The 14,316-nt window shown below is 40.1% G+C and overlaps 1 protein-coding gene across 1 annotated transcript; it reads left to right on the forward strand.

The window, feature by feature from the left end:
- The first annotated feature begins 308 nt into the window (after positions 1 to 308).
- tradd (tnfrsf1a-associated via death domain) lies at positions 309 to 9,943 on the forward strand. Its single transcript, XM_088992575.1, has 5 exons — positions 309 to 370; positions 3,437 to 3,588; positions 3,841 to 4,121; positions 5,281 to 5,422; positions 9,281 to 9,943. Exons 2-5 carry the CDS (start codon positions 3,438 to 3,440, stop codon positions 9,571 to 9,573), a joined length of 867 nt encoding a protein of 288 aa, XP_088848701.1. The 5' UTR covers positions 309 to 370; position 3,437; the 3' UTR covers positions 9,574 to 9,943.
- The last annotated feature ends 4,373 nt before the right edge of the window (positions 9,944 to 14,316 follow it).

Consider the following 14,316-nt stretch of genomic DNA (forward strand, 5'->3'; position numbering starts at 1 on the left):
GAAAATACATGGTAAGTACACAGTGGTTTTAAAATAGGACGCATGATAAGAAATATCTGGTCTTATTTCCGAATTATATGAAAGAGGGAATACATTCACATTTTGCCTCATAAAATATTTACGCGTTATCGGTGGCTGCAAATCAACCAGAATGAATGGCACCGCTGCCCTACTTAAAAACTCGAAATCTCTTCCTTACCGGAAAGCAATCACTTCTTTCCGGTTTTTGCCTCGCCCTAAGTGGGATTTGACCAATCAGAATGCTTTCTATTCTCACCTTCAACCAATAGGACGGGTCAATCTGATTACAGGACTGGTGGGTCAGCTTTTAGGAGGAAGCGTCACCGAACAGTATAACAAAAGTTTTTAGGTAAGTTCGCGTATTTTTAGAAAACAAAAACGTTGCATGTTTGTCACTGAGATTGAGTTTTACAAACATTGTTAGTCGTTTGTAAAGTTAAATTTGAATTATACCCCTCTATGTCATCGACTAAGTTTTACGGTGTTGCGGTTGTTCATTGTGTCTCATTTGCTGACTATCAGCAACACAACTACAAGTACATATTACACATGATGTGTTTGTAAACATTGGGGAACAACCATGTAGATGTTTCCCCATGTGCTCATATTGGGTGTAAATGTTTTTTAAACACACATTAAGTGTAGTTTTCGCTGAAATGAAATAACATAGTTCGGTCTTTTTTGCAGAGCCAGCAAAACAATCAATTTCAATGAACTCAACCGTATTGCAGTCTGATTCGGAGTAATAGGAGAACTTTAGATGTCAAGCTTAATTTTCACCGTGTTTTATTTGTAGGATAAAATAATCCCCATGGTTTACATGTTCAAAAAGTTTTGTATTGTACACTATTAGTATTTTTTCTATATTAAAGCAAGCCCCTTTACCATTATGAAATTCGAATATTAACAAGGCTTACATAAAGGAAAATATAAAAACTACAGTGAGACCTCAATTTACGAATTTAATTGGTTCCCAGACAGAGTGTGTAAGGTGAAAAGTGTGTATCTAAAAAAAAAAATCCCATAGGAAACCTTTAAAATGGGAATAATCAGTTCCCGGGTTTCCATAAAATATACTTTTCAACTAAATAAGCCTTAAAACTACACACAACATACCTTATTCTATGTATAATAAATGTGCTATTGTATTGTAATTAATGAAATACACTGCGTTGTATCATAAAGTCACTTTATTTACATCATTTATGGCTTGATGGAATGGCGTTGGAGGTCGAAGGTCAAAGGGAATTGCTGTTTGGAAAGAGGCGCATTACATGAGGACTGTAATTAAAGAAATAAACTGTGCTGTAAAATAAAGTTTTATTTACCTTTTTGATGGTCGTTGATAGCTTATGGAAGGAGAGTCACCTTCCATAAGGACTGTTGGTAAATTAACCTCTGGAGCTGTTCGGTCATGTGCTTCCGCCGAAGATGACTCCGCCAGCCGGGGTGGGTGTGTGTTATGAAAATAGTGCTTATTATAAGGTTTAATTTTAATAAATTTGACGTTTGTAAGACGAAAGGTTTGTAAGATAAGGTTTTTGTAAGTTGAGGTCTCACTGTACTCAAATATAAATTGCTGAAAAAACTGTACATGTGCAGAATAAAAAAAAATACCTTTTGTCAATACTGATGATGGTTGAAAAAAAATCACTTTGATTCCTGTTGAAACATTTTGTGTGAATCAATCCACACAAATCGGAAGATTCACTGATTAATTCCACTTTAGTATATGGTTGAGAAGCAATTGTTGGCTGACACATCTGTCCATTTTTGGACTGAGTGAACAAATACATTTGTGCAAACTATAAAAACGTCAGATTGGAATATACTCTAGCTCACCTGCACCCCTAATGAGAACAGGTGTTGTACATGATGATTGATAATAATAATAATAATCAAAATTATACACTTCATTTACAAGCGCCTTTCAAAACTCTCAAGGTCACTTTACAGTCACAGGATCGGTTTTTCTGCGGGTGCAGCGGCAGCCACATTGAATGGGAAAGAATTGTTGTAACATATGTATTCCCGCTATCTGAAGTTATAATGCTGTAGTTTGTAATAACAGGTGAAGAGAAATTCCCAACACCATTCCAATGTGATGACACAACTACTATATGGTAGCAAAACCTCATAGGAACATTCTTTTGAATTTTTCCATGTCAGCCAAGCAGAGTATCCAGGCAGGAATACTAGAGGTTGTCTTTTTGGCAGCAAAAGCTGAATGATATATTTTAAGCCCCCGATGATCATTTAATCCTCATACCGCTGCTGAACTAATCTCGCGGGTATACTTTCAGAGCACCGGTAGATTAGATTGCATTTAATTAAATACTGGCTAAGTTATTGAGATTCCTGCAGACCCAAGAGTCAAGTGTACTGTGTATTAGGGAAATATGAGGATGTGCATAAGCCTGCTCAAGTTATGCTCTTTCCATGCCGTGCCCTCTGCATCATATGCAAGTGACCAGGCCTCTGTCGTTCATCTAGAGTACAGTAGATTGGTTCTGTTTTCCTATTGGAGGAGAAAGCCTTCAGATTAAACATTTGTTTATGTAATGAGGGTTGCAAGAAGAGATCGGCTGGGGCAAAGGTGGAGACGAAAGTGGCACGAGCCATCTGCTAATAGCCACCACCAGTACAAGAAATGTCAATGACTGGCCATGGTTTTGATACCTGAGCCTTCATTGGGGTCTTAGCCCACGAAATCCATCTCTTAATACCACCACGATGACATAATAATTATAGAAACCATTAATGCGATACAAAATGCAACATAATATCACAGTTGTGTGATATTATGTTGCATTTTATATATAAGGGGCCGCCAAAAGCCTTCATTTTCTTCAAACGATGACCCTGCGCCTTATACGCAGGTGCGCCTTATATGTTAAGTCATGTTGAGCCACATTAGGTCAGCCACCGACTCCATTTCCCCCTGTAGAAGAAGTAGTGAGTAACCTCAGCCTTGACTGTAGGGCCTTGTAATGTGCCTTATATTTGGAAAACATTTGTATATTGATATATTATATTTGGAAAACTTGTGCGCCTTATAGTCCAGTGCGCCTTGTATACGGAAAAAGTTTGAAAACACACCATTCATTGGTGGTGCGCCTTAGACCCTGGTGCGCCTTATGCAGCGGAAAAGACGGTACTTATGGAATTGTGAAAATATTAAAAATATAAATACACTACCTAAAACTTGATTAAAATTGTTGCGTTAATTACTGGAGTCTATGTCGATGAATATATATGGGGGCGGGGGGGGGGGGGTCTGTCATGAACCAAAGCCATACCTCTTGTTTATATTGGATGCAACTGTCTTTTAAAAGGTCCCAGGGATACAATGTGCTCCAACTGTAGAGATGTTTACACTCACGAGAGTAATGATATGATCATTCCATATTCATAGGATGGCAGACAAGGTTTTGGATGGGGGAACCTGGACGGGATGCGCCGTTCTGTTTCTGCAGTCACTCTGTCCAGATGCAAACCTGCTCTCCCTCTATAAAAACCAGCAGGGAAAGTTCATCTTTTTTAAAATCATCAAACTTACACTCATAGGTGAGCAATAACGTTTTGATTTAAACCTACAATATACCATCGCCAGTTACAATGCATTTTAATGAATGGCAGATGTGTGAAGTTTATTTTGAAGGGACGGGACATGTACACTGTCATACAAGCTATACTTTAACTCTTGAAAAGAGCAAATAAAAACAATGAAATAATTGTGTGGGTTGTAATCCTTTTTGTGAGATCATTCACACCCAAAATACCACTTAATGATCCAGTGGATGGTGCCATTTTTTTCAGATTCTGCAGGGGGTTTGGGTGGGTACGAGATACTGAAGGTGCACGATGCCGATCCTTTCCTCGGAGTGGAGGTGAAGTTTATGGATGTCGTCGTGTGTCAGCAATTCCTGGAGAGCTACAGCTCTGGAGCGGTGCGTCATTCCATCTCCCAACATGCCTGTCGGCTCCTCGCTGTGGCACAAGAGTTCACCGTGGAGACGCAGCTCAAGGCCGGAACGCACATCTTGGATCGATGTCTGGACAAGCTTGAGCTTTGTCTACAGCAAATTCACCAGTCACAGGTATACTATATGTATAGTAAGTAGTCTTAGTTTTATAAATGTCAAATAACATTTCAGCCACTTACCATTAAAAAAATATATTTTATGTCACCTTTTTCTGACTGTAGTTTTTATTTCTATCACTTCACTTTGTTTTTGTTAAGAATAACATTGGAATGGGTATGTTTAAAATTTATTTAAAGGACAACCGACACCATTTTTTTTTGTTTCCTAACTGACATCAGAAAAACGTTTTATAGCATCTAAAATACCCAAAACACACAGGCTGATAATTTTAGTCAAATGCAAAATACCAATAAAAATGAGTTAAAGTGTCCCAAAACTACTTCAAAATGACCCCGGAGATGCCGAGTTTCAGAAGGTCCCGCCCCCTTGTTCGTGGCGTCACGGCAGGACGTCGTGCCTTGCTCTAGAATCAAAACAATGGCTTCAGATTCGGAGAAGATGCTTACTTGTTACTCATCCAGTTATAAATATGTTTCAAATAGTTCTGAAGTTTACAAATGATTAAAGATGTCCTCCCATATCAATTCGAGCCGTCCGGACTCCAATGTAGCATCCAAGAACATGCACAAGGTGGCGCACAAGCTCTGCTGGGAATTTGTGTCAACTAGTATCAAATAGTAGTTTTGGTGCAACACATAACGATTCACCATCGAGTTATTTATGTGTTTTCCTTCTAATTTCGCCATCAACATGAATCAACACGAAGTTTTCAGACCAAACAAAGTACCCAAAATGCATAGTGTGTCGCTTTCTCTGTCAGGGGCGTTCCAGACGTGACGTCACGTCAGGAATCGTCACCAACTCGAAAAACAAGACTTCCTGAATATTCAGCACGAGTCTTAAAACGTAAAATATAGCTATATGCGGTGGAATCTTTGTAAAAGACGCACACTAGAAGTCAATTTGAAGTGATTTTACAAATTATGGACACAACTTGTCCGGAGGCGTCGGTTGTCCTTTAAAGGTCTCTTTTAAGAAGTCTAAATATGTTTCAAGTCTGCGCCAAGGGCAATAATAAAATACAATACAATACAATACATATTGATTTATATCATGATCTCTGAAGCAAAATTTGACTTGTGGCCAAATTGGGATTGTATCATTGTATATTTTCGTGTCTAGTTTAAGTCAGTACAAATATCTTTTGTGACAGCCCGAGCGCCTGCGTGATGAAGAGATCGATCGGCTGGAGCAGCAGCTGCAGCTTGAGGTCCTCGGGCCTCCTCCATCGCAGAGGACTTTGAACATACAGCAAGTCCCCAGCAACTGCTTCACGTTTCAGAATAAAGTATTTGGTGAGTCGAGGCTCACAGTGAATTCTCGGTTGTAATATCTTAGAGCGTAAAGAAATCACAGTAAATCATCGCTGTTCACCCACTGAGCAAAAAAAAATACAATACAATACAGACACAATACAAAAAAACACAACCATTTGGATGATTGATAATATACGGGTGCGGGGTTGCAATGCCACACGCAGTTAAAGAGGTTTCGACCTTCTGCTATTAAAAATAGCCTCATGACTGATCTTTTCAAACCGCTTGTTGTATGCAAACAGCATTAGCATTGAGGCTTCCATCGATACTTTAACCATTTATGCTTCGGTCAGACTGAACTGAAGCTGTTTGTGATGCAGTATTTCCATATACAGTGATACCTTGGCTTACGAACTTAATTGGTTCACAGACAGAGTGTGTAAGGTGAAAAATATGTAACCCAAAAATTAATTTTCCATAGGAAACCATTAAAATGAGAAAATATTCCGTTCCCGGGTCCCCATAAAACATAATTTTCCATTTTCTAATTTTCTAAGCCTTAAAACTACACAAAATATACCTTATTGTATGTATAATAAATGTGCTATGGTATTATAATTAAAGAAATAAATGGTACTGTCTATAAAGTTGTTTTATTTACCTTTGTGATGGTCGTTGATGGCTTGATGGAATGGAGTGGCCGGTTTCATCAGCGTTAAACACTTGATGAGGAACGTAACCTTCTTTCACCATCTTGAGGAATGATCCCGTGTAAGTGCTTTCTCTGTGATAATTGTGTCTAGTTCCTCATCAATTGTGTTCTGTTTATCTGGGTTGATAGCTTTTTGCATCAAGTATACAGATGATTTGTGCGGGTTGTTTGTGGAGCCTGATTGATGGGATATTTTAACCTTGCAGTCTACACTCTGCCTTTGAACTAGCAAAGTTGAAACTCTCTCACTGTCGTCTGCCTGTCTCTGATGTTTTAGCCACCCACCATCACTGCTTCTTGACCAATCACATAGCTTTACCTGAAGACTGGGAGTGGGGAATAGAGGACCAAAACTGTCAGCTGCCATTTTGTTGTTAGGAGAACGGGCTCATTCGCGAACGACACATCACTCATTGAGGCAGCTCCGTGTACGAAAAAAGTTTGTATGCCAAGGTAAAGTTCGTATGTCAAAGTAAAGTTTTCATAAATGGAACGTTCGTAAACGGAAAAGTTCGGAAGCCAAGGGGTTCGTAAACCGAGGTATCACTGTACTGTCATATGCCGGTCAGCAAAGATGAAACATTTGAAGTGATATATTATTTGTTTATTTATTTTTGCATATTTGCCCATTTTCCAAGGATTTCCTTCTTCTAACACCGCGTCTCAGACAGCCAATCCACATCAATTATGTGTTTGGCGGAGCTACAAATATTAGTGCTGGATTGATGAGCCTAGAGAGGAGCTGTTTCAATGAAGCGCTATTATGAATACCTGAGTTCTGTGCAGGACGGGCTTCTCTGCAATCTGATTGGCTGTTGCATCCAAGCAAGATTTGCTTGTAGTGAATTTCATACGAGCATCTTATTGAACTCCCTGTCTGTCGTTTACTGCCACCAGGTAGCCAAGGCATGCGCAACATGAAAGAGTAGCACCATCAAGTGATCCAGTTTGAGAAAACAAACTGGTTAATTCTGAATAGTGATGTAATTACTCTGTTTTAATGATGTACAATATTATGGGATGCTGTTTTACGTTACAATACAGTACATTTAATTATTCTGCGAGTAAATGATGCCAAAAAGGTAATTGCCTGTAGATGCGACAAGATGGCAGCAAAGCCTTTTTTGTATCTACTAAGGATATGGCATGACAATATGGCACAAGATCATGCCAAAACATTTTGTATTTTAAAAGTGGATTTGGCTTGAGCATAAGAACAATACCTGGTCGCTCCAAATCGTTTATACAGTAAAAGCCGCAAGACAATTATTTTGCGAAAGGTTAATTTGTGAAAATGTGATATTTTTTCAATGTACACCGTCTCATTTAATCTGGTCAAGTGGTTAAAAACAACAACAAAATCATGTACTGTGTACTACAGCAATGTCAGTGAACATCTGCTGCATTTGTCTTGTGCTCAGTGTGCTAGCGTCACATAAACGTTGTGCAGTTTGGCAGATGATTCTTTAATCCAACCATTTATGAATTGATGGTCACAATCTAAAGGGAGATTAGTGCACTAATTTGAAATTGCCAGCTTTCTATTCAATTGTCATTTTTACTGTGGGTCAAACCAGAGTAGAAAGTAGTAGCTGTCAGCTATGAAAACGTACGCCCTCGCCTCAAAAAATGACATACAAAAATGAAAGTAATATTAGAAAAGAAATTGCTCTATCATGAGGGGAAAGGGCTCTAATTTTATAGGAATAACGTTGAAATGTTAGGAGAAAAAAAACATTTGAGGGGGGCTAACAATAAAAAAGGAGTCCTTCCGTATCAATTCGAGCCATCAGGACTCCAATGTAGCATCCAAGAAAATGCACAAGATGGCGCCCAACTCTGTTGAAAATGAGCTGATTTGTCTGCTGGGAATTTGTGTCAACTAGTATCCAATAGTAGTCTCGGTGCAACACACAAGGATTCACCATCACGTTATTTGTGTTTTCCTTCTAATTTCGCCATAAACACGGATCAACACGAAATCCAGACTTTGATTTAGACTTTGAACAAGATTGAGTTTGACCTGTGAACCCTTGCATGGTTTCTGTCTTTGCCCAGTGTCCTTGTTATGCTAGAGCAGGAGTGTCCAAAGTCAGTCCTCGAGGGCCGCCGTCCTGCCTGTTTTCCAGCTCTCCCAGAAGCAACACACCTGATTCAAATCATCAGCTCATCAGCCAGCTCTGAAGCAGCATCAAAATGGTCCTGATGATTTGAATCAGGTGCGTTGCTCCTGGGAGAGCTGGAAAACAGGCAGGACGGCGGCCCTCGAGGATCGACTTTGGACACCCCTGTGCTAGAGCATAACCTTTTTCGAGATACAGAAGTATCCATATTTTTTTTACAAATTCAAGATATAAAAAAAACACACATCTACGATAAACAGACGTATCTACTATAAAGTAAATAAACTTTCAACAGATTTTTTTCGTACAACTTCCTATCACAACAGTCACATCTTCACTATAATCGAACTACATTTCACACAGCACTGATGTCATGTCAACATCAACTGCAGCCAATGATGGCCAAGTTGGCGTTTTTTAACTACAGTAGTTATAATGTTGAGTCACGTGTGTCTTACCCTCCAGGGCCGAGGCTCCGTCAAACCCCTGAGCCCGAATCAAAGAACCCCCCGGGTTCGATCAAACCCAGGTCAAAGAACCACTGTGCTTAAGTCATGAACTCTCACTTGAACTGAGGCCAGCGAAATCTAAAGTTCTTTGGTTGTTTTTCTGGGTTCTCAACTTCTTGGAGTTTTATCCATTGATTGACAATGGCTTTGACAATGGTTTGTTGAAGCCCCACAGTCTTCAAAATGACCTAGTGAGCCTTTTCCAGACTGATACATTCAATAACATTCCAAAGTTCTTGAATTTCTTGGAATCGTGGAATGACACATTTGTTTCTTGAGATCTTCTAGCCAACTTCACTTTGTCTGCCGGATTCTACTTTTTTTTCGTGATTCAACAAATGTGGTGCTAGGTTGTTACCTGTGAAATTGAACGCAGCTTTCCCTAAACCTTCATTAGTTAGGGGTAGTCAGATTTGAAAGTACACAGTCCTACGACTTGAAAGAGTATTTCGAGCCGGAATGGATTGAGAAGTGTTTCTGTTTATTTCATCAACCTCTGTTTATATAATCGCTATTAAGTACAGTTTGCGTTCATGTTTTTTTCTTCCATCAGAGGATCGAATGCTGACGACAGCAGATGTTCAGAGCTTTGCTAATGGAGTGGGCCGTCAGTGGAAGCACGTGGGGAGGACCCTGGGGAGGGAGTGCCGCGCTCTGAAGGATACGGCCATTGACAACCTGGCCTACGAGTACGCCAGGGAAGGCCTGTACGAGCAGGCCTATCAGCTCCTCAGTCGCTTCATCCAGGCGGAGGGGAGGGCGGCCAAGCTGAGCCGGTTGGTCAAAGCGCTGGAGGACTGCAAACTCACCGGCCTGGCCGAATCTATTCTGGACATACAACCATGAGACTAATGCCATGCACTTTTTGTGGCGTATATGAACATGACGGTGGACTGGTCGCTAAGGGGGTGTGCCACGCCTCTGTTGACTTTGTCTTTCCTGCTTTTCCATACGGAATATCCGATCTTGATTGAAATCATTCCAAATGATTCCTGTGTGCATGTGTGTTTCTGATCATGTTTTACCTCAGATTTCTTCAGAATGTTTTTCATTTTATAACTAGTCACAGTGATTCGATATAAAGGCATAGAACTACCTGCAGAGGTCACAGGTATTTAGTACTGAAATACATAGTAAAAGTAGGTGAATGGGGCAATGCTAAACTGTGACTTTGAAGAGTTTCACTGTATTGCATATTAAAAAGAAAATAAATGTATCCAGATCGAGAAATAATTTTTACTCTTTATTATATTTTCTTGATAGTTTTTTACATTTTAGTTGATTCTCACAAAGATAATTCGTGATGCAACATAAAACAGATTATTTTTTCATTTTAACTCATTCACTGCCAGATGTGCAAATATGTGTTCATTCCAGTGCCCCAGATTTGTCATTTTCTCTCAAATTGCAGGAACCACAGAATATAGAGTTTTCAGACTACATGAACTTTCAATGCAGTGTAAGAAACCTTAGACTTTCTTCTTTCATCAGAACAAGAGTTAATTCCCAAGTTATATGGGACTGGCGTTATCTGATCTTAAAATGGGTGTGGTTGTACAAAATACAATACATACATATTAATTTATATAGCGCTTTAACAACAGCTGAAGCTGAAACAATGTGCTGACATGGACAAAAGGCAAATGCTGCCCCTTCATGGAAGGAAAAAAACATTGCCAGAGGCCATAGCCAGCGCTTTATCTGCACCCAGACAAAAAAAAAAAAACAACCCAAACAAATTCGGGAATGGCGCTCCACGTCATATTTTCAATTCCCGAATAAATTCGGAAATGGCAGTGAATAAGTTAAAATTTGTCCTGCGGGTCTGATTGAAACCCCTGTATGTTATGTCACTGATTTAGATGAAGGATATTGTTGCGTCATAAATTGTTTTTCAGCACTATTTCACTGATTTGACCTTTAATTTTCACACGTGGAACCTGTTGGATCTCCTATATAATGATTGCACAACTGAATGTTCTTGATTCCCCCTCCCCCTTGTATAAAATGGGTGTGTACAAATTAAATGCCTAAAACGATTTTGTCCATGTTTATCAGAATCAGAAACCCTTTAATATTCCCACTATGGGGAAATTTGGAATCTACAGCAGCAAAATTGAAAGGGGTGGTGGGGTGGGGGTGAAAAGATAAAAACAAAGTATTCTATGCATAATATAAATGTCAGAAGATGTTGGATCCATTAGTAAAGACAGGGAAAAAGTCCTCCCACTCTGTACTAATTGCTAAAAAAGGCTGGTAAGTGTCATGTCAAGGGAATTCAATAAATGTAGTTTTTGGTACATACATTATTTTAAAGATTAATGAAAATACTGAGAACTAGTCTATTTAAAACTACCGGTAATTTGTTGGGACACAGCTTTTGGCTGTAGTAAGAAAAAAAAAAGTATGTACCTGTTTTCAAATCTTTTTTTAAATCTCCAGCAAAAATGAATACTTAATCAAAGGGCAGCTAGATTAATTGATAATACCTAAAAAATCTACACAAGTATAGAAACCAAGGTACTGGTGCTTTGTTACTTCTCATAACTGTATTAGCATAAGTGTAATTAAATCTAAAAAACATTATTATATACAGGTATAATTTGGTGTTAATCCTCCCTGCCCCTATTTTCTCGCTCTTATTTCCATCGCACACAGACACACGTGCAAACACTTATATGATTAAACTACAGATGCTGTTGCTAATGTGGGCTTGTGTTATATGTTGCATGTTGTTTTAGGAGAGTGGGGCAGATAGTTGAGTTTTCAATGTGCGCGTGCGTTTCGAGGTTTTATCCTCGGCCAAATTCACTGATGGATGGAGTTGCTGCAGCTTGATCTTGCCTGGTTTCATTCAGATCCAGTATAAAAACCCAACCCCCCCCCCCCCTCTATTTTATGCCACTTGGCCATCCATCCAGATGTGACTTGTGGATTACAAGCTTTTAACACACACACACTTTCTCCAACACATACATAAATAGATTTTAAAATTATGCAACGTACAGTTATCATCTTTCAGCAGTACGGCTGCAATTGAGATGATTATTTCTGTAAATTGGTGACATTGAAAGAAAGTGACATTGTCACACATGCATCTTTTTTAACTGACTTGATAGACCGATGTAAAGTACAGTATTCTCAGATTTCAACGCACGTATGAGAAATTGTTGAAACTGAAATTGTTATAAACTCATTTCATTGTAAGGAACCATATCATTAAGCACACCCGCATGACTTTACCAGAAGGACAGAGTAATTCTACTCATGTGGTGAATTGTCTTAAGACAACATTGAACACATGAGTACAAATACCTTAAAAATGTCTGTTTTAGTACCACTGAGGGCTATTAGAGCGTAGACCCTATCGGGAAGACTTGCTAACAAATCGACATTTAATCGGCGCAGAAGCGGAACACCTTGAACTGAACTGGTTCACAACCAATCCCAGGGCACCCATAGAAGAGACACCATCCACACTCACACTCACGCTCACACTCACACTCACACCGAGGGACAATTTAGTCTTCCATTAACCTGCCATGCATGTATTTTGAATGTGGGAGGGAACCAGTGTACCTTGCAAAAACCCACACAGGCACCTAGATTACATGCAAACCCCAGGCAGGATATATAATTTTCCTCACAAGGAGACAGGAAATTTATGAAAATTAAACCATGAAATACGCACTACTTTACGCGATACACACCCACCACGGCTGGCGGAGTGATCTTCGGCTCTGGCGGTGTGATCTTCGGATTTTTGGCGGAAGCACATGACCGAACAGCGCTCCAGCCGGCGCACCTTTCCACACCCCCTCTCTCTGAATTCACACGTCGATCGCCTCCGAGGAGCTTTTTGCAGATAATTTTACTATTAGGAAATGAATGCAAGAGGATCCCTAATAATCACCGTCGAGGAGAAGAAGGAGATCATTGAGAACCACGAACGAGGTGTGTGTTTGTGGCATCACATGTGCACACCGCGGCTGTCATGTGAATCTCATCCTGACACATCTCTCACACTGTGTGTCACTTCCCTGAGAGTAACTTTCTCCGACCATTCTACAAATAAAGAGCCCGGTACCGTTCACCATTGCTACCATCCTTCGCCTAAAAGCTTTACACAAAGGCGTTATTTAGTCGATGCTTTCACGTGACTAATGACACTGAAATTGTCACATGCGAGTTGACAGCTGGGGCGGCGCCGCCGCTCGCGACCTCCGCCAGCGGAAGAAGACATTTCAATTTCATTTCAATTTCATTTCATTTCAACGCGTCGCTGTCACTTCACCAGTGACATGATTACGACGCTTGTGCTGGCAAGTCCAACACTTTGCTTTGCCGGAGGTGATTGTTAGCCGCGATCGCGTAAGTTTGGTGCTTTCCGGGATCGCGAATGTGCGTGGTGTGCGTGTTGATCCCCTCATCACCGATACTGGGACATTTCAACGAGTCGCTGTCACCTCACTAGTGACATGATTACGACGCCTCACTGTGTCTTGTGCTGGCAAGTTCAAGAGTTTGCTTTGCCGAGATGATTGTTAGCAGCGATGGCGTAAATTTAGGGCTTTCCGGGATCACGAATGTGCTGGACGGATCGCCCCGCCCGCCTTCTTTTGTCGCGTTTTATTCCGCGTCCGTGGAATCATCGGACTCGCGCCTTTTGTTGTAATAAAATCTCTGCCGGCACCTACGGGACTCGAAGTGGAGGCAGATGACATTGAGGAGCTTGTTGCTGACCATAATGAGATCCTCAACACAGAGGATTTGATTTGCCTTCAAGAGGACAAGCAGAAGAAGGCCATCCAGGAGTTGATGTGCAGGCTTTTATTGAACAGTTCCATCCAGAAAAGGCTATGAGAATCATCAACATGATGAATGATAATGTGATGCCTCAGTTTCGTAAGATCTTACAAGTCAGAAAGCAACAGTTGTCAATTAAGAGCCATCAACGACCATCACAAATGTAAATAAAGTGACTTTATTATACAGTGCAGTGTATTTCTTTCATTACAATACTATAGCACATTTATTATACATAGAATAAGGTATGTTGTGTGTAGTTTTAAGGCTTATTTAGTTGAAAATTAGATTTTATGGAGACCTGGGAACGGATTATTCTCATTTTAATGGTTTCCTATGGGGGAAAAAAAATTGGGATACACACTTTTCGCCTTACACACTCTGGGAACCAATTAAGTTCGTAAGCCAAGGTCTCACTGTACATACAGTAAAATCTCGTTATATCGATACATACATGCCGCAGGATCGGATATATCGATAGTCCGGTTATATCGATATTTTTTCCGACTCCCGAGAATATCGATATAACGAGACTATATATATATATATATATATATATATATATATATATATATATTTTAATCAAAGCGCTGATGGAGGCGAGATTGTGCGATGTGTGTCTCTTCATCCTCCACGAGAAAAAAAAGACACTAGGAAATCAACACCACCAACAGTAGCACCAGCGCCGCCCTTAGGGGGGAGAGAGAGAGAGAGAGAGAGAGAGAGAGAGAGAGAGAGAGAGAGAGAGAGAGAGAGAGAGAGAGAGAGAGAGAGAGAGAGAGA

Source organism: Hippocampus bargibanti, linkage group LG03 (genome assembly GCF_051943395.1).
Source record: "Hippocampus bargibanti isolate YZ-2025 linkage group LG03, ASM5194339v1, whole genome shotgun sequence".
Classification (NCBI taxonomy): domain Eukaryota; kingdom Metazoa; phylum Chordata; class Actinopteri; order Syngnathiformes; family Syngnathidae; genus Hippocampus; species Hippocampus bargibanti.

Coding starts and splice junctions, on each gene's coding strand:
- tradd (XM_088992575.1), top strand. CDS start 3,438: ATGGCAGACAAGGTTTTGGATGGGGGAACCTGGACGGGATGCGCCGTT. Junction 3,589..3,840: donor CATCAAACTTACACTCATAG/GTGAGCAATAAC, acceptor CATTTTTTTCAG/ATTCTGCAGGGGGTTTGGGT. Junction 4,122..5,280: donor AGCAAATTCACCAGTCACAG/GTATACTATATG, acceptor CTTTTGTGACAG/CCCGAGCGCCTGCGTGATGA.